This window comes from Bos grunniens, chromosome 24 (assembly GCF_055505025.1).
Source record: "Bos grunniens cultivar Pamir isolate PY7600 chromosome 24, Bosgru_T2T1.0, whole genome shotgun sequence".
Taxonomy (NCBI): Eukaryota; Metazoa; Chordata; class Mammalia; order Artiodactyla; family Bovidae; genus Bos; species Bos grunniens.
Window position 1 is genome coordinate 58,481,078 of NC_141188.1, and position 25,105 is coordinate 58,506,182.

General features: G+C 44.1%; 1 protein-coding gene across 6 annotated transcripts in view; it reads right to left on the minus strand.

Moving 5' to 3' along the window:
- Window positions 1–25,105, minus strand: part of ATP8B1 (ATPase phospholipid transporting 8B1) — a 112,178-nt gene that overhangs the window by 21,113 nt on the left and 65,960 nt on the right. For 5 of the 6 annotated variants that reach the window (XM_086373593.1, XM_086373594.1, XM_086373595.1 and 2 more), the window contains exons 3-16: window positions 24,093–24,190; window positions 21,987–22,100; window positions 20,499–20,597; window positions 20,322–20,383; window positions 19,011–19,083; window positions 18,826–18,896; window positions 16,950–17,032; window positions 16,446–16,604; window positions 16,194–16,282; window positions 13,651–13,841; window positions 10,230–10,438; window positions 8,989–9,032; window positions 7,770–7,926; window positions 798–986 (exon numbers count right to left, since the gene is read on the minus strand). In XM_086373593.1, the coding sequence (XP_086229719.1) occupies window positions 798–986; window positions 7,770–7,926; window positions 8,989–9,032; window positions 10,230–10,438; window positions 13,651–13,841; window positions 16,194–16,282; window positions 16,446–16,604; window positions 16,950–17,032; window positions 18,826–18,896; window positions 19,011–19,083; window positions 20,322–20,383; window positions 20,499–20,597; window positions 21,987–22,100; window positions 24,093–24,190 (1,638 nt within the window). Of the gene's footprint in view, window positions 1–797; window positions 987–7,769; window positions 7,927–8,988; window positions 9,033–10,079; window positions 10,184–10,229; window positions 10,439–13,650; window positions 13,842–16,193; window positions 16,283–16,445; window positions 16,605–16,949; window positions 17,033–18,825; window positions 18,897–19,010; window positions 19,084–20,321; window positions 20,384–20,498; window positions 20,598–21,986; window positions 22,101–24,092; window positions 24,191–25,105 lie in introns of those variants that run through there. The other variant, XM_086373598.1, reaches the window with a different exon arrangement.

Below are 25,105 nucleotides of genomic sequence, written 5' to 3' on the forward strand. Positions count from 1 at the left end.
AGAAAGAAAATCCCTGGTGAAACTTGAAAGCACTCTGTAGATTAGATAATAACACTGCACTGTTGAGTTTTCTGATTCTGATCACCATACTGGACATAACAGTAAGTGAAGTTTCTTGATCTTAAGAAAAACCTACTTAAGTATTTGGGGGAAAGGGACATTAGACCTCAATGCCCTTAATCGACTCTCAAATGGTTCAGAAAACAAGAACCTATAAATAACAATGACAAAGAACTTTTGACCCATGCTGACAACTGGACATGGAAGAAGCTACAGGATTCTTTAAAGCGTTCTTGCAAGTTTTCTGTGAGTTTGTAATGATTTCACACTATGAACTGAAAACATTGCACTATCAGGAAGTGATCATTGCTTCTTCCTGGGTTCCTGTTACGTTGCGCCTGAGCTGGAGGGAGAATCTTCATTCATAAGCACAGCCTCGCTGTTCTCCTGAACCTGACATCCCGCAAGGCCCCAGCAGAAATGCATGGGGCAACTCACGATAGAAAAGCTCGTGCTGTGGGTCTACCAGCCATGGAGCTGCTACCCAGATTTCACAGCTGACAGCCCACATCGTTGAAGACGTGATGCAAGGTTCAGATCTACTGCGTTTGTCCCTTTGAGTGATGGACATCGTGTAGAATGAAGTGAGGAAACACTAGTTTCAACAAGTCTGCGGAAGTCCTCCAGGAACCAAGGGGCTCGTTCATTGCCTGTTTTATCCTGGTGTTGCTAAGTAAAATGTGCAAGAGGCAGCATCTCAGTGAATGACTGACAGACATACTCTGAGGGAGACCTACCAATTATAGACATCCGCTTCCGGTCACTGTTGAAGTCTAAAAGGGCAAGAACATGGTAGGTCCTCTCTGTGCCCAGCTCACTGATGGTGATCGTGTTCTGGGTCCTGCCGAGGAAGACAAAGCCGAAGTTCCTGGCGGCGCTTACGAGAGCGCCCTCGTCAGGAGAGGCTGCCTGGTAGTTGAGTTGACCTAACAGAAGAGGCAAGAGAGAAAACCAGAAAAGCTGAGTTGGCCAGCGAGTGTTCACCAGTGCGGTTCATGTGGGGGTGAGGATGTCCAGTGATCCCTTGAGACCAATGGGGGATTGGTTCCAGGAGTGTCCGCAGATAACAAACGCCATGGATGCTCTGGTCCCTTCTAGAAAGCGGCAGACTACAGTAGATACAGTTGGCACCCTGCATCATGGACACAGAGGGCCAACTCTGTTGCAAAGCCCAAAACATCCCCAAGAAAACACATCGCTGATTCTTAAGGAGTGTGCCAACGTTCACAGTTTTTAAGCTTTTATTTCTGATTATAAACAGTAATATAAACTAGAAGTGAAAAAAAAAATCTGGCCAAGAATAGGGGAAAAAAGAAAATCTCATAACCCCACCATCCAGAGGAAGAATGGCACTGTTGATAGCTTTTTACAATTTCTTTCTGTCCTTCTGGAAATGCCTGTTTCTCTAATAGTTTCTGGCATGCTAAATATACATTTACATCCTGGTGATTTTAACACTGTATTTTGAGCATGTTATCACAGCTTTAAAAATTCTTTCTATGCATTATTTTAAAGAAATGTAACCTGTGAATGTAATGTGTGACCGCCTTTCTATAATATTTTTACTCCCCAAAATAACACTGTAATAAGGATTCTATACGTGTATAAGGGTTTTCGTGTTTTCCAAGGAGAGCTTCCTAGTAATGAAAACACTGAGGTAAACAACACTGAGAATTTTTAAGCCTGCTGTCACACGCATTACTCACTTGTTCTCTAAAAGGATTGTACCAGGTTATCTTCTCTCTAGAACCTTCTTTACCTTAGCTATAGTCTCCTAATTTAAAAAAATCTCAAAATGTATCAATCTGTTCAATATCTTGATTTTGAAAGTTAAATAATGGGAAACCACATTTATTTCACAACTTGCAAACCTGCTTCACAACAGAAGCGAACCTCTCAGTGCTGCGTGAAGAAGCCAGACAGCACAAGTACATAACCACCTAACTCCATCTACATGAACCCGCCGCAGATAAAGCTAACCCGAACTATTCAAAGTCAGGACAGTAGTCACCTCTGGAGGGGCAATGACAGAGAGGGAACAGGGAAGGGCGTCTAAGGGAGGTATGATGTTGTGTTTGTAAAAATCTGGGTGTTCATGACATGGGAGTATTGGGCTGGTGAAAATTCACCGAGCTATATGCTTATCTTTGTACGTCAGTAAAAAAAAAAAAAAAATTTATTTTAAAAAAGCTCTCCCTATCCAAGAGTTTGTGTTTTTCAACTCTTCATTCTTCCACCTCCAAGTAGAATGAAAAGTATGTCTATGGTCAGATGAATTTTCACAGGAAAAGGCATTTCATTTCCCACCACGGTTTGACCAGGCTGCAGCCCGCAGACGGGCATCTCTTTACACCGTCTGTCCACAGGGGAGGGCAGATGCTCCAGGGTGAAGGGCTGTGTGCTTAATCGCTCAGTCGTGTCTGACTCTTGGCGACCCCCTGCACTGTAGCCCAACAGGCTCCTCTGTCCATGGGGATCCTCCAGGCATTCTCCACTGGAGTGGGCTGCCATTTCCTTCTCCAGAGGATCTTCCCAACCCAGGGATCGAACCCAGGTCTCCTTCATTGCAGGCGGATTCTTTACCGTCTGAGCCATCGGGGAAGCAGGCTATCAGTAGAGCTAAATGCCCCATCCTCACATTCTCCTCCCTTGACAGACATACTCAGATGGTTCACTCTAAGCCAATATTCATCACTCCCAAATACTAATTAAAGATGAGGCTGGTATCTGTTTGTTCACCCAGAAAGACACACACCAGAAGTTACAAATGCACTTGCTAAATCCAGTCATTCTACAAACACACACACATGCCAGACGGTAAAATATTTAACCAGAGCTAAACAAGCAGCAGTGAGATCAGTCCCCTCCCATCGGCAGGTTTCTCTGGCGGGGATATATTACATCATACTGAAGGCAAACTTACTCCAAAAAAAAAAGGAACAGAATGATAAAAGGTGGTAAAGTTCCCATGAGTAAAGACAACCCTATCTGGAGCAAACACTGAAGTTTTTATCATTAAAAGAAAACCCTTCCATTTTCTTCTAGTCATGGAATCACAGGATCGCCAACTAACAGAGATGGGAGGAACTTCAGAGATCCGGTCCAAACTCCAACTTGATGTTTGCAGGAGGAAAGCCAGACTAAAAATTAACCCCAGAAACCTTTCCTGTAAGAAAATTCTGTATTTACCCCACACCAAGGCACAACCAAAGAGACTTTCTTTTCTTGTACAAGCTAATTTGTGGATCACAGAACTGATTCAAATAAAAAAGATGCTCAAACAACAAATCTCACCTCTTATTATCCTGATTCCATAGCTTTCTCTGGCTGATAATTCTAGTCACCAGTCTTAAAACAAGTTACCCCTCAGACTGAATATCCTCCTTGTTTGTAACTTGCTCGTCCTTCCTAAAGACTCCCACTAATCCAGGTCCTAAGTTTCCTTACTGATTTGATGTGTCCTAGCTCCAAACTTCTAAAACTTATCTCTCTGATCACAATCTCACGGTGCATCTGCACTTCAGGCCTTCAGGTGGAGACAATATCTCCAAGCCTTTCAAACTCTGGAGAGGGCACCCCACTCTAGTACTCTTGCCTGGAAAATCCCATGGATGGAGGAGCCTGGCAGGCTACAGTCGATGGGGTTGCAAAGAGTCAGACACGACTGAGCGACTTCACTTTCTTTCTTCTTTCTTTTCAAACTCTGTTCTCAGCCTCTGCAAGGGCAGGAGTCGATGATGTGTACACACACTTTCTCCCAGTTATTCAAGCAAACTCTAATCACAGTACTGCTGGGAAGGGATTTTACAGATATAATTAAGGTCCAAATCTGTTGACTGTAAGATAAGGAGATTATCTGAGTGCTCCTTAACTAATTGGGTTAGTCTCAAGTTCAGTCAGTTCAGTTCCTTTCAGTGCTCAGTCGTGTCTGACTCTTTGTGACCCCATGGACTGTAGCACACTAGGCTTCCCTGTCCATCACCAACTCCTGCAGCACACTAGGCTTCCCTGTCCATCACCAACTCCTGGAGCTTGCTCAAACTCATGTCCATCGAGTCAGTGATGCCATCCAGCCATCTCATCCTCTGTCGTCCCCTTCTCCTCCCCCCTTCAATCTTTCCCAGCATCAGGGTCTTTTCCAGTGAGTCAGCTCTTCGCATCAGGTGGCCAAAGTATTGGAGTTCCAGCTTCAGCATCAATCCTTCCAATGAACACCCAGGACTGATCTCCTTTAGGATGGACTGGTTACATCTCCTTGCAGTCCAAGGGACTCAAGAGTCTTCTCCAACACCACAGTTCAAAAACATCAATTCTTCTGTGCTCAGCTTTCTTTATAGTCCAACTCTCACATCCATACATGATTAATGGAAAAATCGTAGCTTTGACTAGAGGGACCTTTGTTGGCAAAGTAATGGCTCTGGTTTTTAATATGCTGTCTAGGTTGGTCATAGGTTTTCTTCCAAGGAGCAAGTGTCTTTTAATTTCAAAGTGAAGTGAAAGTTGCTCAGTCATGTCTGACTCTTTGAGACCCCATGGACTATAGTCCACAGAGACCCCATTCTCCAGGCCAGAATACTAGAATGGGTAGCCTTTCCCTTCTCCAGGGCATCTTCCCAACCCAGGGATCGAACCTAGGTCTCCCACATTGCAAGTGGATTCTTTAGCAGCTGAGCCACCACGGAAGCCCTAGTTCTCCAAAGGGACTGGCTTCTTCCCAGGGAGAGAGATTGAAGCATGAAAGGGGTGGATGGGAGGGAGATTCGCGGTTGCTAGTTTTGAAGACAAGGGGAACCATGATGCAAGGAAAGAGAGAGAGGCCTGTGGGAGCAGAGAGGAGCCCCAGCTGACAGCCAACGAGGAAATGGAGACCTCAGTCCTGCGACCCCAGAGCAATGGATTCTGCTCTCAGCTTGGAAGAGGATGCTGATCTCCGGACAACAGAGTGGCCGGACCTGGATTTTAGGGAGGTCCTTGGCAGAGAACCCCATCATGCCCTGCGCAGACATCTCATCTAAAGAGCTGTGGGTGAAGGAATGGATGATCCAAGCCACTGCGTTGTGGGCATCTAGTGTAGAGCCATAGAAAACCAACACAGCTGCTCCACATTCAGCCACTACTTGCCCTCCTACACATACTCAACACGTGGGCCACATCCACTGTCTGCTGAGCGTGCCTGAAAGAATTCAGTCCCTTTGTTGCTCACATTATGCATAATGACCGAAGAGCCAATCTCCACTCCTGTAAAAGCGGGAAAATGAGAGGGAAAGAGCAAAGGCGCACCAGCACGGCAGAGCGAGAGGACTCGGCTAAAATGAGTTTTAACCTGTCGTCCAAGCTCAAGGAGGTATCAGGTGCTTTCTGGGGCTGAATTTCTCAGCTGTAACATTGGGAGTTGTTATCCCCAAGGTCCCTTCCCACAGACCCTTTCAAGGTGCTTTTATTGGTCAAAGACAAAAATCAGTCTCTCCTTTACTTCCTGTGCTTAGAAATCCAACTGCCCTCCACTTTCAGCGTCCAGAGCAATTTGCCTGTGATGTGCTGCATGGGGCAAGATGCCTCAGGGGTACAATTCTGCCTCGGTGGACAGTGGGACAAAGAGCTGCACACTCTCAGGCTGGAAAGGCCTTTGAACTCCAGCCCTCCTCCCGTGACATGAGGAAACCACTGCCCAGCAGAAAACGCTGGTCTGCATTGTGTGTTATGGCAAGAACCCAGACAGGGACGGCCCACCTCCAGCACAGAGCCCAGGACTCTTCCCATGAAATCCCAGCGGAGAAAGAAGGAAATGGAGACCGCAGATGTATACACACTTGCTTAAGTTGGCAGGTTAACTTTCAAAATAATACCATCATACATGCCAAAAAAAAAAAAAAAAAGTAGAATAAACTTACCAATGAGCCAAAAACTAAGAGAACCCAGTTGCTTAAAAATATCATACTTGATTTTTATCATATGAGTAAAATGTGCTTAGCTAGTCAAACAGATTTTGACCTCTGCTTCAGTTATTTGTGACCTGATCTTACCCTTTTCTATCTCCCTGCTTTGGCCTGTTAATAGCCCCTTCCATGTATCTACCCAACCTGAATTCTGCTGTTATCTCAGCTTTATTGCACAATTAGATTCATCCTTGGAGAATGAGTGTCTTTGAAACTTGCTGCAAGATACACATAGCATCTATAGATTTAGTTTTTTATGTCTCCTCTGAAGAGTTCATCCTCTACATATGAAACCTCAGAATCAGAAAACAAGAAGGGACATCCGTTCCTATGCTGGGTTGATTGAAGTGGGGAATAAGTAAGTGATAGTCACTCAGTTGGATTTGACTCTTTGTGACCCCACAGACTGTAGCCTACAGGCTCCTCTGTCTGTGGAATTCTCCAGGGAAGAATCCTAGAGTGGGTTGCTATTCTCTCACCAGGAGATTTTCCTGACTCAAGGGTCGAATCCTGATCTCCTGCCTTGCAGGCAGCCTTTTCACCACCTGAGCCACCAGGGCAGCTCAAAGTGGAGAATGCACATGACAAAGGGGCACTTTTGGCTCTTTCCAGAATGCACGTATGTATTTATGTGAGGCATCACCGTGTGACTAGGCGATAAGATGCCTAGCTGGCACTGAAGCCGGACCATCTTGCTGTGACAGCGCTGGCACAAGCTGCACTTAAGAGTTTTGCAGACATGGCATCAACATAAATGTCCGCCGACAGATGAATGGATAAAGAAGATGTGGTGTGTGTGTGCACACACACTGGAATACTGCTCGGCCACAAAAAAGAACGAAACAATGCCATTTGCAGCAGCACGGGTGAACCCGGAGGTTATCATACCAAGTGACGTAAGTCGGAAAGAGAAAGACAAATACCCTGTGGTGTCACTCACGTGCGGGATCTAAAGTACAACACGGACTTATCCAGGAAGCAGGGGCAGACTCAGAGAGAGAACGGACTTGCGGGTGCCGAGGGAGAGGGAGTGTGGCGGAGGATGGATTTGGAGTTTGGGGTCAGCAGGTACAAACTATTTTATAGGATGGATATACAACAAGGTCTGATTGCATAGCACCGGGAACTATATTCAATATGCTATGATAAACCATAATGGAAAACACTATGAAACATAAAAATGTATATACCTGTGTAACTGAATCACTTTGCTATACAGCAGAAATTAACACAACAGTATAAACCAACTATAATTTTCTTTAAAAATTAACAACAACAAAAAAAAGAATTCTGCTTTTCAGAATTCACTTAATTTTCATAAGTCACTTAATTTGGAGGTATCTGGGTTCTGTGGAGGACTTGACGACGGTTGGACTGCTATCCATTCTGTCCTTTTCTCCAGGTGCAGGGAGGAAGGAGGTGGGGATCGGGTCTAGTTGTTTTGTCTGCTGGCCTTCTGGGTAAACAGACCAATGACATTTGCTAGGAAGAAGAAGCCTTACATCCGAAAAGCCTTCTGCAGGATATCTATGGCAAAGACCTACCTATGGGAAATAGAACCCAGGATCTAGAAGGCAAGTCTCCCTGGAGGATGCCAAGTAAGCCGTGTACTTCTCTGGGGTATAAGATGAAGATGTGAAACCTAACTGAAACGCCTCTAGTTCATGCAACTCTTCATATGCATTCAGGTCCCAAGCACGAGTTCACGGTCAACTAAAAACAAACAAAACAAAAACTGGTCTCCGGTGTCCGAGATGCGACAGCCACACTCACCGTTGAGCCTGTCCGCCATGACCGTGTGGCACATGGCCAGCAGGAAGAAGAACTGCTGCACCTCCGGCTGCTTCCCCGACTGGATCTGCTCAATGAGGTAATGGTCGTAAAATTCAAGCTTCCCATCGGCAAACGCATTCCAGCTAAAATCCACTGGCTGAAAGAAACGGAGAAGGAAAAATGGTCGTTTAAAACAGACGACTCGGGCTTCACAGATGATACGAACTTTTCTCGGAAGCTGTGTCTTCATCCAAACATCACCTTAGGATTTTAATATGTTCTGAAGTGTCAAGAGGCTCATATCTGTTTTAACATAGCCTGGTGTGAGTCGAATTGTGTCCCCACCAAAAAAGATGGGTTGCAGTCCTAACCCCTAGTATCTGGTAATAGGACCTTCTTTGGAAATAAGGTCTTGGTAGATGTAATCAAGAGGAAGTTTATACTGAGCACAAGGAACTATACTCAATACTCTGTAATAACCTAAATGGGAAAAGATTTTGAAAAAGAATAGATACAGGTATATATTAAATAACTGAATGACTTTGCTGTACACCTGAAACTAACACATTATTAATCAACTATGCCCTAATATAAAAAACAAAAAAACAAAGATGAGGTTAAACGGATTAGAGAGACCCTAATGAGTATGGTGGTTCAGTGGTAATGAGTCCACCTGCAATGCAGGAAATGCAGGAAATGTGGGTTTGACCTCTGGGTCAGGAAGATCTCCTGGAGGAGGGCATGGCAACCCACTACAGTCTTCTTGTTTGGAGAATCCAATGGATAGAGGAGACTGGTGAGCTACAGTCCATAGGGTTGCAAACAGTCAGACATGACTGAGCGACTGAGCACACACACAGCACACATGCACACAATCCAGTGACTGGTATCTTTATAAAAGGAAGGAGATCTGGACACAGACACACAGGGAGAAGGAGGCCATGTGATGACAGAGGCAGATCTGAGTAATGTGTCTGCCAGCCAAGCGCCCAGGACTGCAGGCAACCAACCACCAGAGCCCAGGAAGAGGCAACGACGGATTCTGCCCCAGAGATTCCAGAGGGAGCGTGCGCCTGCTGACTCCTCCATTCAAACTTCTGGCCTCCAGAGCTGTGCGGGAATACGTTCCTATTGCTGTAAGACACCTATTCTATGGGAGCTTGTTACAGCCCAGGAAAGTCATACACACCCCAACGGCTTCGTCTGTGAAAGGACTCACCTCTATTTTGCTATGATTATTCTGAGAAGCATCTCGATGGTCTCCTGGGAATAAACAGGACAAAACAAATTGAATCAATGGGTCTCATAGCCCGTCTGGGAGCCCGTCAGCAGAGCCCCTTCCTCAAGCCCTCAGCATCTCACCTTCCTCACTGACATTCTGTGAATCTGCAGCTCACAGCAAAACGTTTCCTCCAAGAGGAAATTTATGATGTTTTCATAGCTTTTAAAATAATTATATGTTTTTAAATATTTAAATGTTAGGGGCATCCACTTTGAATGCAGCACTAGCCTTGTTATTTTTATAAGTATATAGCACATTTCAGAATATTAGAATGGAAATCAATTTTTAAAATATAATTGTGATGAAAAACAAAGCTTACCATCTCAACTACTTCGTTGTTTGTTTTCTGGCCGTGGCTCGAGGCTTGTGGGATCTTAGTTCCCTGATAAGGGATCAAATCCAGGCCCCCAGCAGTGGAAGTAAGGAGTCCTAATCACTGGACCACCAGGGAATTTCATCTCAACTATTTTTAAATGGACAGTTCAGTGGCACTAAGTACAATCACTCTGCTGTGCAGCCTTCACCACCATCCATCTCGATGGCTCCTTCATCCGTGAAAGCGGAAATGCCGTTTTCATTAAACACTAATTCCTCATTCCCTTCTTCCCCTAAACCCTGGCAATCACCATTCTACTCTCTAGCTCTCTGAATTTGACTTCTCCAAGTACCTCAAAGAAATGGAATCATGCAGTATGTTTCCTTTTGTGTCTGGCTTATCTCACGTAGCATAATATCCTCGAAGTTCATCCATGTCGTAATGTGTCACAGTCTCCTTCCTTTTCAAGACTGTATAATATTCCGCTGTGTGTACACATCACATTTTCCTTACCCATTCGTCCACTGATGGACACTTTAACTTACTACTGCACCTTCCCTATTACGAATAATGCTACTACGGACATGGATGTACAAACACCTGTTCGAGTCCCTGCTTTTGGTTCTTCTGGGTGTGTAACCAGGAGCAAACTTGCTGGATCATGTGGCAAGCTAACTTTTTGAGGAATGTATACCTAATTCTGACTCCTCACCTTCCCACATGTGTGGTCTCAACGCACCAGTGATGCTGCTTGAGAAACTTCACCAGAATAACCACCAGAGCTTTGCACTGGGGGGGACCACTCCAGGGAGGCAGCCGCTGGTCGCACACATCCAGAGATGGAGTAACAGCTTCTGCTCACCGTAAATTTGCCCATTGATGCAGCACTTCTTAAAGGTCATGACGTTCTGCGTGAGGGTCCCCGTCTTGTCGGAGAAGATGTAATGGATCTGCCCGAGCTGCTCATTCAGCGTGGTGGTTCTCGCCTTTGCAGGCGTGTCCTTCTCAGGATAGTACATCTGCAGATCCCAGTTGATGAAGTAACTTTGGCCAAGACGAATCACCTCCACACTAGCAAGATAAAAGATACTTTCGATCGAGCCCTCAGATACGAGTGGCAGGCAGTGGATTTTGTCCTCGCTTTGCGATAGGAGCAAGCTACTTATCTACAGGGAGACCAGCCCTGCAGTGACCCCTGTGCCCAGCCTCTGGGTTCTCCTGACCAAACACATCTTTCTCCAGCTTCAAGGTCAAAGTGTCCTCTCGAGATGATTTCCTACAAACTCCTGAGCACATCCAGCCATGGAAGCCTCTGTTCAGAACACACAGTCCATGCGGGTGACATGGTAGCTAACACTGCAGGGGGTACCCCCCATGGGACAATTTTTACTCTCTTCTCTCAGTCCCATCACACCCAGGGATGATGGAAAGGTGTGTTCAACTCTGCCCTCAATCGGAGGCAAAAGGAGCGAGAGTTCATTAGGTTATACACCCTGTGTGCTCTCAAGTAGCACACAGGACTTTTGGCAGATAACCCACAAGTTGTAACTGCACACTGTTAAAAAGTAAATTCTTTTTTTAAACATTTTTTAATTGAAGTACAGTTAATTTACAGTGCTGTGTTAGTTTCTGGTATATAGCAAAGTGATTCAGCAATATACATTTTTTGAGGAACATGTACATATATATATATTCTTTTTCAGATTCTTTTCCATTAGAGGTTATTACAAGATATGGAATATAGTTTCCTGTGCTAAACAGTAGGTCCTTGTCATTTACCCATTTTGTGAGTGAAAGTGTTAGTCACTCAGTTGTGTCCGACTCTTTGGGACCCCGTGGACTGAAGCCCACCAGGCTCATTTAATTCTCTAGGCAAGAATACTGGAGTGGGTTGCCATGTCTGTCTCCAGGGGATATTCCCAACCCAGGGATCAAACCTCGGTCTCCTGAATTACAGGCAGATTCTTTACCATTTGAGCCACCAGAGAAGCTTATTTTGTATATAGTCCTAAATTCTTATAAGATTATAGAATGTCCAAAATGCAATACTCTAAAAGGATCATTCCTACTTGAAAACTATAACTGACTAAATTTATCTCAGTTTTAAGGAAGGTGCTTACACATCTAGCCACTGTTCAGTGGGCAAAGGATGTCTGTAAAGAATGGAACTAAACAGATGGAAAAATAACTCCCTTCTTCTCTGCTCCCTTATATGCTTCGTGAGTGCCTAGAATTACCAGACATCATCCTAGGTACAGGGGATACGTCAATAAACAAAAGAGACAAAAATCCCTGCCCTTAAGTAAACATATACTATATTAGATGGTGAGAATCGTCTGTAGAAAATCAAAGCACCATAAAGACAGACAGAGACCGACAGGCAGAAGAAGTGATGTTTAAGACAGAGAGGGTCAGGAATAGCCAGGGGTATAAGGTGAACTTTGAGCAGAGATCTCAAGGAAATCAAAGAGCAACCATGTAGATATGGAGGGGAAAGGATATTCCAGGAGAGGTCAGAGCAAGTGCAAAGGCCCCGGGGCAGGTGCTGATACTGCTGAGACGTTCAAAGAGGCTCAAGGTGAGGGATCCTGGGGAGTGGTGGAGGTGCAGGAGGTCACGAATGGGTATGCAGGGCAGTGCAGTAGGTCCCATGGGCCTGTGGGCGCAGTGTGACTACAGGGGGTCTATTCTGAATGAGACAGTAAGCTACTCTGGGGCTAAAAGCAGAACAGAGATACTATCTGAAATGACCAGACTGACGGATGCTTCAAAAGGACCTTCGCTTCCAAGAGAAACAAACCAACAAAAAAATCATATTAATCACATGACATGACTTTTTAAAACCTAAAACTCCATATACAGTTTATGTATAATATACATGTGTGAAAGTGTCAGTCACTCAGTCATGTCCAGCTTTTTGTGGCCCCATGGACTGTAGCCTGCCAGGCTCCTCTGATCATGGAATTCTCCAGGCAACAATACTGGGGGCTTCCCATGTGGCTCAGATGGTAAAGAATATGCCTGCAATGCGGGAGACCCAGGTTCGATCCCTGGGTTGGGAAGATCCCCTGGAGAAAGGAATGGCAACTCACTCCAGCATTCTTGTCTAGAGAATTCCATGGACAGAGTAGCTGGTGGGATACAGTCCATGGGGTCACAGAGTCAGACAGGACTGAGCAACTAACACTTTTACATTTAAGAACACTGGAGTAGGTTGCCTTTCCCTTCTCCAGGGGATCTTCTCGACCCAGGGATCGAAATCAGGTCTCCTGCACTGCAGGCAGATTCTTCACCATCTGAGCCACCACAGAAGCCCTAATACATATGTACAAATACAGAGAAAATAGTCTGTATAATAGTTCCCCTAACAAAGGTAAAAGTCATCATAGTTTTTTTTTAAAGTAACTGCAAACACACAGGTCCCCAGGGCTTTACTTCACATGAAAAGAGTGACAGTAACTACAGCTAATAAAATTAAAACTAAAACAAATGCACGTGTAATAAAATTAAAATAAAGCAAACGCTTCTAATTACAGGTGTGCATGTAGTCTTATGTGCCTCTGGGCTATTACTTATTGGAACCAAGAGCAGACTCTGGCTGCTGGGTATATTTCAAGGCACAATTTGTCTCCCAGTCATTTAAAGTTCAACTGACCAGAGACAGTGAAACTTGATATTAAAAAAGGAAAAAAGGAAAAAGTAGCAGAAAACAAGGTGATGACCATCTATCAGACATATGACCCTCTTCTATTACTCTTTTATCACAGTTGGGGTTGAGATGAGAAAGAAAACATTTTGAGAGGCGAAATGTGGGAGGCAGCATTCAGGAAGCCCAGGGAGTTTTACAAGCTGGAGATATACCAGGTAGTAATATAGAAGATACAGAAAAGAGGTTAGGATGCCTCCGGAAATGGAGAACAACTAAGTTATTCCATGACATTCTAAATCTTCATCCAGCTCTTTCTGATGCTTGAGCTTGAGCTTTGGAACCCAGTCAGAAGAATCCTGCCAAGAAAGTGACTGCAGAAGTGGAGTTTGACCTCTGAACTCCAGTAGCTTTATCTGTCAAGAGGTCAAGATACAAGATGCTGTGCCTAGCACAGGGCAGACATGCAGTGTTAATTTCCTTTGCCCAGATCACCCTCAATTCTGAAGTGAAAGCTCTTTTCTTATTTGTTCCTTATGACCTTTAAAACAAGTATCGCTAAAATTGAAGGTGCTGAATTGGCAAGGTGTACCAAGTTCTTCCTTAAAGCAGAAGGCCAAAGAGAAGACAGCCTTACCTGACATAGAGAGAGATGGGCACCAGGGTGTTGAGAACAATGATGTAGCCCCAGAAATTCAGGAATCCACGGTAGGAGGGCGTAGAGTCTTCTCCATCATAGAGGTACCAGGAAAAATTGCCAACTTGAGCTTCCCAGTAAGCATGGCCGATGGCAAGACCCGCAGAAAGCAAGATGAGAACAACAAAGATCTGAAAGACACACAATGGTTAGGTTTAACTCTAAGGACACATTCCCGATCCCATGCATTGTATAGATTCTAATTTACCTTAATACTTTACATGTGTATGATAATTTAGTATGCTGTAAAAGCAACACAAAAGATGCTGATGCTGGCAAGATTGAAAGCAAGAGGAGAAGGGGACGGCAGAGGATGAAATGGTTAGATAGTATCACTGACTCAATGGATACAAATATGAGCAAACTCTGGGAGACAGGGGAGGACAGAGTCCATGGGGTTGCAAAGAGTTGGACACAACTTAGCAACGGAACAGCAACAACAAACACACTTAAAATAGAGACACTGCCATAACAGCTCCTTGAGGAAGACTCTGCTTCCACTGCAGGGGGCGCAGGTTCGACCCCTGCTCAGGGAACTAAGCTCCCATATGCCCCATGTGGCAAGGCCAAAAGGTAAATAAACAAACAGAAAGAATGCTTTCAAAGCCTATTTATTTCTGTGGTTGATTAATTTATCCTACCTACCATGTGCAGGGTAAGGTTTTATTCCTAAAATTATCTTTCAGAAGAGAAGGTGGTGTTTTATATTCAAATCCTTAAACATTCTCATAATATGGGACATTATCTCAACAACTTTTCCTTTGAGCAATAACATAATGTTTGGGGAAGATAACCTTACTTTAGCATGAACAATTTCAAAGAAGGCAAAATTGGGATTCTTATAGAAAATGTTCGATGGAAATGATTAAAAAAAAAAAGAAGAAGGCAAGGAAATTTTATGCAAATTTGGGTAATTATTCCTGAAGGTTTAATGATTACTTAACATTTAAGATCCTTTAAGAAGCAATACAGTAAGTATTCTATTGTGAAAACTGAGTGTATACCTAAAGAATGAATTAAAGTCAACAGCCCTAGGGCTATTGGGGTATTTAAGGTAACTGCGAACACTGGGTATCTGTGAGGAGGAAGAAAATTTCCAAGGCAAATTTAAATCTCTGGACACAGATTCTAAAAGTGCTGTATTTCAAAAGAACTGGGCACAGAGGAGAGATGACAAACTCCTTGTGAGGGCTCCAGCCACAAGCAAGACAGTGACATGGAGGATGCACCAGAAAAGTTCAAATGAAGATTTCATGAAATGTGAGAGCAGGGAAAAAAGAATTTTTTCTTAAATTAACACATTACTATTATATGCTTTTGACCATATAAAGTATTGGAAGTATTATGAGTCCCTAAAATGTTTTGTGTTCAAATTAAACTGGATCAGGTAAGATGCTGGAGTAGAGGGACAGGGACGTTACCTTTCTCGTGAACACATCAAAACTAAATACTTGAAAAAAAAAACCCTTACTGGCAAGTTGGAGGACTGTCTAATGTTTAGGGCCCCTCTATGTGCAGAAGAGTGGACACAGCAGGTTTAAGACTTCCAGCCTTGGAAGCCTGTTTACACAGCGGGCTGTTGGCTGGCAACAGGAAACAGATTTTGGAAGGGCTTCCTGGTTCCTTATTTCTTATTCTCTGATAAGAATGACTCATTGTGCCCAGCTGTTTGTATAAAACAATATGGTTTATACTGACTACCCAGATTCCTTTAAGGAGTCTGGGATTTTGGTACACGCCAGGCAGACAGTGCCTACATGGCCAGACCCCAATAAAACCCAGGTAATGAGTCTCTAATGAACTTTCCTAGAGAGCCAACATTTCACATGGGCTGACACAGATTGTCACTGGGAGGATTCAGTGGGTCTGTTGTGAGTGACCCCACTGGGAGAGGACTCTTGGAAGCTCATCCCTGGTTTTCTCTGCCCTTTGCCCCATGAACCTCCTTCCTTTGCTATCTTGCTTTGTAATAAGCGATACTTATCATAATAAGTCCTAACTATGAGAACAATTATAGACTGAATTCAAGTCTTCCTCATGAATCATCAATACTGGGAGTGGTCTTGGAGATAGATCTTTGACTCATCTTACACCTAAACTTGCCTTATATTTGGACTTACACAGTATATTTTGGGGGATAAAGGTTTGCTTTTAAGAGAACTATCCCTGTGGGAAATTAACAGCAGTAAAATCAATCCTACATTGACTTCAAGGGCTTATCTAAGACTCCCTAGTTTCCCAGCTGATGACTCTATAGGGTGATCAACTCAGGTATCAACTCAGGGCACCCTACCACTGGGGTTCACATTCCCAGAGAGTCTCCTATTAGAAATGCGGCATTTCTGAGAAGAGGTGCGGGACTCTCCTCCCCCACCTTGTGAATTTTTCTACTTGGCCCCCAGAGGTAAAATTTCTTTGCATTAGAAAAACGTACAAGAAACTAGAGCAAAAGATAGCACTCTACCAAAACAGCAAATAAATACCGTATAAACCATGTAGTTCATCAGGTAATCGATTTTAGTTCTTTTAAATCTGGTTTTCCCACTGTTCTTCATTATTTTAGAGTCAGCACCTAGAAAGAAAAAATTCAATCTGATCAACAATTGGGAAAATCAGTTCACTAGCCTGTCAATAAAATAACTCTCTTGGGTTTCAACAGAGAAAGGACAATCAATTTCCTCATTTACATCTTTAATGAGCCTACAGATCAATTTCCCAAGAGACTTCAAAAGTACCTGCAAAAATGACCAGTCCATGGCAGAAATCGGTGTTCCTGATGACGCAACCACGTAATAAAATTTTATCAGCATCCAAAGGAAAACTTGTGTTTTTCCAAAATAGTGTTCCTGTAAACTTATCTAGTCGGTTATTCGGTTCCTCACATTCAATAAAACCTTTTAAAAGAGATATGATTCACATAAGTACTCACTTATGAAAGATTTTCTGGTTTTAATTAAAATGCAGACTGAATCAAGCAATGAAAATTTAATACAAAGTAAGACATGTTAGGGCTTTCCTAGGGGCTTAGTGGTAAAGAACCCCCCCGCCAATGAAGGAGACGCAGGCTTGACCCTGGGTCGGGAAAATCCCCTGGAGAAGGAAATGGCAACCCACGCCCGTATTGTTGCCTGGAGAATCGCATGGACAGGGGAGCCTGGTAGGCTACAGTCCACAGAGTTGCAAAGGGTCGGACACAGCTTAGTGACTAAACAACAACAAAAAGACATATTTGCACAAACCATCAAATGTTGCCAATGAATTTTCTTCTTGGAGATATTGGTGTGTGATTTCAAGTGCCATTTTGAACTTTAAGTTGGTTTCTCTAAAGGGAAAGCAAAAAAGAATTGCATGAACAAATTTCAGAGTTGGAAAAGGAATATAAAGAACACTGTACGAAGTAACATTAGGTATACCAGGAAGTGAAAGCTACATAATCAGCCTTCTCTGTTTTCAAACTCTCTGTTCTCCTTGGAACTTCAGCTTTGGATGAAGTTATCCTCTGAACTAGAAAAAAACTCCTGACCCAGGAAACATTGGCCCCCTTTTACTGTCAGTTACCATGAGGCAACCTGGGTAGGCCCGAGGCACCCAGAAGCTTCCTGTCTCTCCCCTTACTAACTTAAGCCTTACCACCCGCCAAGACTACCAAACTGCTACTTAAAACTTTCTTTCTAACATTTAATCACACTAAGATAATTCTAGGATACGTATTTGTTACAGAAAGGGTCAAGACTCTATCAACTTAATATTGCCCAGAGTGAATAACTGGATCCTTTGAAAGATGAATTCTATCTAAGGAAGGAGGTGGTCACCTTACCCCCAGTACTGAGCACATTCCCCGCCCCCCACCACACACACAGTGGAAGGCAAAAGACAGGCAAGAGGACCCCCAGGGCCAGGCTGGGCGCGTGCACTCTGGGGAGCAAGCCAAGCCTCCTGCAGCGAGTCACTTATTTCAAGCCCCACGAAGACCGACTGGGGATTCCCATCTACTAAGAAGTGGACCAGCAGTTCTCAACTCTCCACTCTGTGTGCTCCGACAGGGCACGCTAGGAGTTTCTATCTTTGCAAAACTTCAGGATCTCTCACTTGTGGGAATAAGAGCTGTTTTACAGTTTAGGTTGAACGATCAACCGACTGACTTATAGACCTTGTTTTTACTTGGATGATCTCAGTCTCCATAGAAGCTTATGCTCATTGTGGGTGTGAGAAAGGGGTTGATGCCAAGAGAGGAACACAGGCAGCAGCCCTGGGGGGTGAGCAGAGGGGAGCAGTGCCCCAACTCTGCCACCCGGTGTGTGATCTTGGGCGGGCTACCTCTCCTCCAGGGCCTCAGTTTCCTCACGGGTTACGTCAAGGCGATAACACACATCTCATAGGGTTGCTGCAAAGATTAAATGAGCAACTTCCCTGATGGTCCTGTGGCTGGGACTCCACGTCTTACATGCAGGGGGCCTGGGTTTGGTCCCTGGTTGGGGAACTGGATCTTACATGCTGCAGCTAGGACCCAGTGCAGCCCAATAATAAGAAAGAATACTGATTTTTTTAATTAAAAAAAAAAAAAAAGATTAAATGACCTACCATGTAAAATTAATGCAACCCAGCCGGTATTCCATAAATGTACTGAAAACTGGTCAAAATGGTCCAAAAAATCCTTTCAAGTGGTAGCATAGTAACAAAAACCAGCAAAGGGAGAAAACTGTCTACTGGCAGACTTTAAAAATCTATTTTTTTCCCCCCCGAAATAGTTACTAGCAGCCGTTTGTCAGTCTGACACTGCTCAGCAGCTGGTAAAGGGCTCAGGCACACATTCTGTAATCAGAGCTTTACTTTCCCTGAAAGATAGGCGCGCAAATACAGAATAAGGTAAAGAGAAGCTGGTCTACTAGGGAGTCGGACCACTGCCGTCTTCTTGCTCGTCCTACCAGTTCTGACTAGGGAAAAAGGCAAAGACAATGAGAGGCTGGTCTCCTATAAGGAGAGGTTGCTGGGCATCCAGCGGGTAGAGGTAAGGTCAGACCTCAGGGCTTCCTGTCCAAGTGCACAAGTTTCATGTAACAACGGTCAGCCTTCCAAAGGTGAGCTTCCCAACCTGCCCGCCTAAGACCCACTCACCCATCCAGTTCGGCCGTTTCCACGTAGCAGAGGCTGTTAGGTTCGGAGCTCGACAGCAGCAGGATGTCAGCCTGTTTGAAACAAAACACACCAGTAACACAGAGACCCCCACGCCCGAGGCTGAATAGAATGCCAGGTCAGATGGAAGGATAAGGAATGGGACAGCAGTGCTTGAGCCCACTTACTGGGATGAAGTCATTTTTTTTCAGGCGAATGACATCTCCGACTTGAATGTCTTTCCACTTGGCAACTTTGAACCTGAATGTAGAAAAGAATGATAGTTCAGTGGCACTCTTCAAGTTACTGGCAGGGGATTTGGATTATGCTGCCTGGGAGCCAAAAATTCCGGGAAAACATGTACATCCCAGGGGAAGGTCAGCCAGCTGATGATTAAGGGGTCATGAGAATCATCTTCTCCTCTGGAGGAAGAAACAAAGGCGGTGCTAACTTTGATGCGTTCCTTTCCATCCTGCGTTGTATGATCGGGGGTCAGTGGGGGCACCTTAAATGTGCAGGAAGGAGACACGTGCCACCCCTCTGTTTTTGCTCATGTCCTGTGTTCCCAGCCCCTCGGCTTCCTTCCACTCAGTTATCCATCGCCTGCTGATCCCAGGAGAGGGAAGCATTATGGACCCCACATGGCCATCTGGAATGCTCATGATACTTTGGTTTTTATACACATTTGGCTGCATTGGGTCTTAGTTGCAGCACTCGGGATCTTTGATCTTCGTTGCAGCATGCGGGATATTTAGCTGTGGCATGCAGACTCTCAGTTGTAGCATCTGGGATCTGTTTCCCCAACCAGGGATCAAACCTGGGTCCCCTGCATTAGGAGCCCAGAGTCTCAGCCATGGGACCACCAGGGAAGCCCCCAGCTCTAGTTCTTAACTTGTCTCCTCTCTAGTGTTTAAACTTATCTTTTTAATGAGTGTATCACTTTTCTAACAAACCTCATAAGAATATTGATAAAATAAAAAGATTGCTTCCTTTGGTATTAAATTCTCCTGGAAACACCCATTTGACTGTCTAACATACGAACATTTTAAAAAATTTAAAATATAGTATGGCAGACCTCAGAGATACTGCAGATGATGAGATTTCAACATAACTAATTCTAATAAAACTCAGCTCATAACAAGAAAGATGAAAACAAAATGCTCTGAAAGCCCAGCAAAGGGAGAGACCACTGTAGCTGGGGATTCCTGAAGGGTTTCAGGACATTTGGGCAAATCGCTGGGGGAGAGCGGAGATGGGGTCGCACACTCCAGGCTGAAGGAAACCCAGGAGGATTGAGGACTCAGACCTCCAGCAGGCAACTGCCTGGACTCCAACCTGGGGACAGCCTCGTCTCGGTAAGTGGAGAAGGCCTTTATAAGGAAGAGGTTCACGCGCTGTTAGACTTCCAAGTTCAACTAGTTATCTCTAAGGTTGCTTCTAGATGTATTTGTATATTACATCCTTGGATGAAAAGTCACACGTTCAGAAAGGCACGGTACCTGCCATCCTTAATGACTTCACACGTCCTATTGTTGACTTCCTTGTCCATTTTATGGCGCGCCTTGAGAGGAGGGATGGGGAAAGGTTATTTTAATCATCTCAAAATGGCCAGTATAAATGCCACTAGAAAATAACGCTTGCAGCGGTGAGGAGGCGGTTGCATGAGCAATCCTTACCACATCATCCACAAGGTCTTTGATGGCCGTGACGCCCAGCACCACAAGCAAGGGCACCAGCGTGGTGTACCATGCCAGGGTCGAGATTTGAGGGATTGCCTGAAAGAGATTGAAAAATGGCAGACATGTGTGCCCAGGAAGACATGGCAGAGCTACAGGCAACTGCTAATGTTAAGTCTAATCGCCACCATCATCCAGCTGGCATCCTGTATAGCAGGCATGGAAAAGTGCCAAAGCACCCAGCTAACCCTTCTCCTGCCTCTCTCTCTAGCTTCTGGCTTCCTGGAACAGAGCCTAGAGACAGAGACACGTTACAGAAAAACCCACACGAACTTTTCGGCCAACCCAATACTAATCTCGCAGACTACAAGAATTACATGAAGGAACAGTGCAAGGAAAGGGCTAAGGCTGTTACCAGTACCCGCACCTGGATCGCTGTGCCTTCAGGAAAGATAATCAAGGTGTGGGGAGATGGGGGAAGGAAGTTCATGTCCCACGTTACTGTGACTATAAGGCAGAACGCCCCTTTTCCTTCTGGAAGGAAGGAAGGGAAAGTGGCCCACTCGTCATGCAGCAGCACTGTAAACTTGGCAGTGTTTCTCTCTACACGAGCCTGTCTCTAAGGCCCCGCTCGATAAGACCACGCCTTATGATCAAGTCAGCAGGTCTCAGATTCCTCTAAACCTGTTGAGGGTCTAGCTCTCCCTCCTGAGTCTTCCCTCCACCCATGCGCCTGCCATCTCCACTCAGACACACAGGTTACAGTTTCCCAAAACTATACTGGGCGAATCCCAGCAGGTGAGACTATTCTCCAAATCAAACGCTTGACATAAAGAGTCTGATGAAACCAAGTGGAGATGCCATCCTTTGTAACCAGCACTTCAAGTGCTAAAGGTGGAAACTCTGAGTGGCAACTAGAGGGTATATAGTTTCTTTGATCGTAAAACAGTTCCTAGACAGATAAAAGTAATGCTCTCTAGATTAAGTGGACTTCTTGCCCCAAGTAGGAGGAAAAAAAGACCTTTCCAGTGTAAAACCAGATCAGAAAAATAATTATGAGAATTGTGAGCAAAATCCTAATAAAAATCAATAACCTTTTGGCAACTAAATAAAAAATAAAAGCCAAGCATAAAAAATAGATTTAATTTTAAGGTACAACTGTTTCACAAAGTGAACATTTGAACCTGACTCACTTTAGGAAAACCAGTTTTAACAATGACATCAATATGTTTTAACTGACATCAGTATGAAACTGAACTTTTTAAAATACAGAATTAAAATAACATCCGCATTTGCTCAGGTTCATAACACTGTTCATGAACTGATTCTGGGTATTAGTCACACTGTCTTACATCCAGAACCCAGATGACCGTATAGAAAACTTTCAAGATTATTTGTATTTTATGTACAATTCAAACACTAACAATCTGAATGTTACTGAGTCATTGTAACTCAAAACAGATTTAAGATATCAAAGGGTATTATTACCTGTAAGATGAGAAGGACCAGGAAATAGAAATTGGCTGCTCTCTTAAACTGCTCAAACAAATTCATTGGTAGAAAGGTCAACGCATTGTACTTGTATGTTTTAATTGCGTTATTCTGTTGGAAAAAATGAGAAAATCATTCTAAACGGTCCCACATTTACCACAATACACGATGTATGAAGTGAAAGTGAAAGGCGCCCAGTCGTGTCTGACTCTTTGTGACCCCATGGACTATACAGTCCATGGAATTCTCCAGGCCAGAATACTGGAGTGGGTTGCCACACTCTCCCCCAGGGGATCTTAGCAACCCAGGGATCGAACCCAGGTCTCCCGCATTGCAGGCGGATTCTTTACCAGTTGAGCCACCAGGGAAGTCCAAGAATACTGGAGTGGGTAGCTTATCCCTTCTCCAGGGGATCTTTCCGACCCAGGAATCTAACCGGGGTCTCCTGCACTGCAGGCGGATTCTTTACCAGCTGAGCTACCACCGAAGCCCAGACAAAAATCAGCCCTGTGGCCTACAGGCACACAAGGCTATAATTTGTTTGAAAGATACTGAGATTTTCTTTAAGTTTTTACTTCTAACTGGGCCTCAAAATGACGCCTTGGAGGCTTATGTCAGAGTCACAAGACACAGAGATTTCACCTCAAAGGTCTCTGTGGCAACTCTCACTGTGACCAAACAGATCCTGCTGTTGGGTTCCTTGATCCTTAGAGCCTCTTAGAAAACAGGGCAAAGATGAGGAGAAAATGAGACGTGTCAACATGGGTGGGAAAGGAACATTCTTGTAAGAGCAATGGAGGGTGTGTAAGAGTAAAAGACACAGGTGTTGGTTGAATTGTGTGCCCCCCAAAGGTACAGTCAAATTCTGACCCTGTGACCTGCGATGGTCAGCTTACTGGCTTGGCCAATAAGTTCGTTTGGGTTTCCCCATCAGATGGGACAGAAAAATCTGAACAAACTTCTTGGCCAACCAAATATTAGAAATATGGTCTTTGCCAAGGTGATCAAGTTACAGTGAGGTCATGCTGGATTAAGGTGGATTAAGGCCTAATCCAGTGATTAGGCCTGCTGGCCTTTGTAGAGGAAAATTGGGCACAGAGAAACATACAGGGAGACAGAGACTGGAGTGGTGTGTGGCTAAGGATCACCAAGGTCTGTTAGCCAGAAACCAAGGAGAAATCTGCAGCAGTCTCTCCCGCGGATCCCCCAGAAGGAATCAGCCCACTGACACCTTGATTTTAGACTTTGGGCCTTTTCAAATTGTAAGAGAATAAATTTCTGTTGTCTTACACCACCCAGTGGGTGGTATTCTGTGGAGTAGTCCCAGGAATCTAACAGACAACATTTCAGCCCAGACTTAGCTCATGTTCTTTATATTTCAATGATAATAAGCATTTTGGGGGCGAAAATATCTTCAAAGTCTCTGAATCCATCACAGGCCAAGGATGGAGAGATAAATTACCAAGATTCCTTTCGAATTCTTATTGCTGTCAAAAAGCGAGGCATCTGTGATATTACTGTATGCTCTTTTATAAAATTTTTTTAAAAGAGCTCTGTATATTCAGAGGGAAAATTTCAATCAACTTTGTTTTGTTTCACACTGTCCCATACACCCTTAGGGAGGTCATCTTAACGCAATGAGAAAAAAGGACATTCTAGGAAATCTAAAATAAGACACCAATGGGCCTATGTGTGACCCGGAAGCAGACTCACAGACATAGAGAGCAGACTTGGGACCACCAGGGAGAACGGACTGGGAGTGTGCAGCTAGCAGATGGAAACTGTTACATACAGGATGGATAAACAACAAAGTCTTATTCAATGTCCTGGGATAAACCAGAATGGAAAAGAATTTTTTAAAGAAATATATATATATATGTATAAACTGAATCACTTTGCTGTACAGCAGACATTGATACAACATTGTAAATCAACTATACTTCAATTTAAAAAATGACATTCTAGAGAACTAACAATGACTGTCAATGGCCCCAGGCCAGGGGTTACCTGGAAGGCAGGTGTCACACAAAGCGAGTAAGCATCATGGCTATTGGGGGAAAAAAACTGGCTTTTAATAAAGCTAACTAATTAAAATCAACTTACCGCATATTTGCTCTCCTTAATGCAAAAGAATACTGTGTTCATAAACTGAGGTTGTTCGTGGAAGCGTCGATCATTGGCTTTGACTTGCCATGTACAGTCTTTAAAAAAGAAAGAGAAAATTAGCCTGTTGCTATGGGTTAAATTATGTCTTTCCTAGATTCACACATTAAAGCTCTGACCCCATCCCGTACCTCAGAGTATGACCTTATTTGGGAACAAGATTCACTCAGATGCAAGTTAAAGTGGGGTCATTAGAGAGGACCCTAATCCAATATGACTGTCATCCTTAGAATAGAAGGAAACCAGGACTCAGAGATGCCCATGGAGGGAAGACAATCAAGCCAAGGAGAGAGGCCTGGAACAGACCCTTACCTCACAGCCCTCAGAAGGAATCAACACACCACAACACACCGATCTCAGACTTCTAGCCTCCAGGACTGTGACATAACACACTTCTGCATTCAAGTCACCCAGTTCGTGGTAATTTGTTAGGGCAGCCTCAGCAAACCAATGACCATGTTATAAACTGACCACTGTTCATAGAACATTTGATTCTAAAAGAAAAATCCTCATTTAAACATGGCCTGAACAACAACCCCAGAGCCCCACAAGGTCACAGCTAAATTAAGTTAAATTATTTCTTCAAACTCATTTACTTGGTTTATAAATTGTGTGTGTGTGCTGTCGCTTCAGTTGTGTCCGATGCTTTGCGACCCCATGGACTGTAGCCCACCAAGCTCCTCTGTCCATGGGATTCTCCAGGCAAAAAGACGGGAGTAGGTTGCCATGCCCTCCTCATTCTATTTTATGGTAATCTGCAAATTGTTAACAGTTTCATTTGGCTCTCAGATGACTCGTGACATATCCCTGGTCACCAGTGTTCTAGAACACCTCTGAGAACTGCTGTTTGAAAATTCAGGAAGGTTGAAAAGAAAAATACTGAAGATTCCTTAAAAACGGAGAAATCACCAATGACAAGGGATAAAAACCAAAGCCAGAAATGCGCAAGAGGA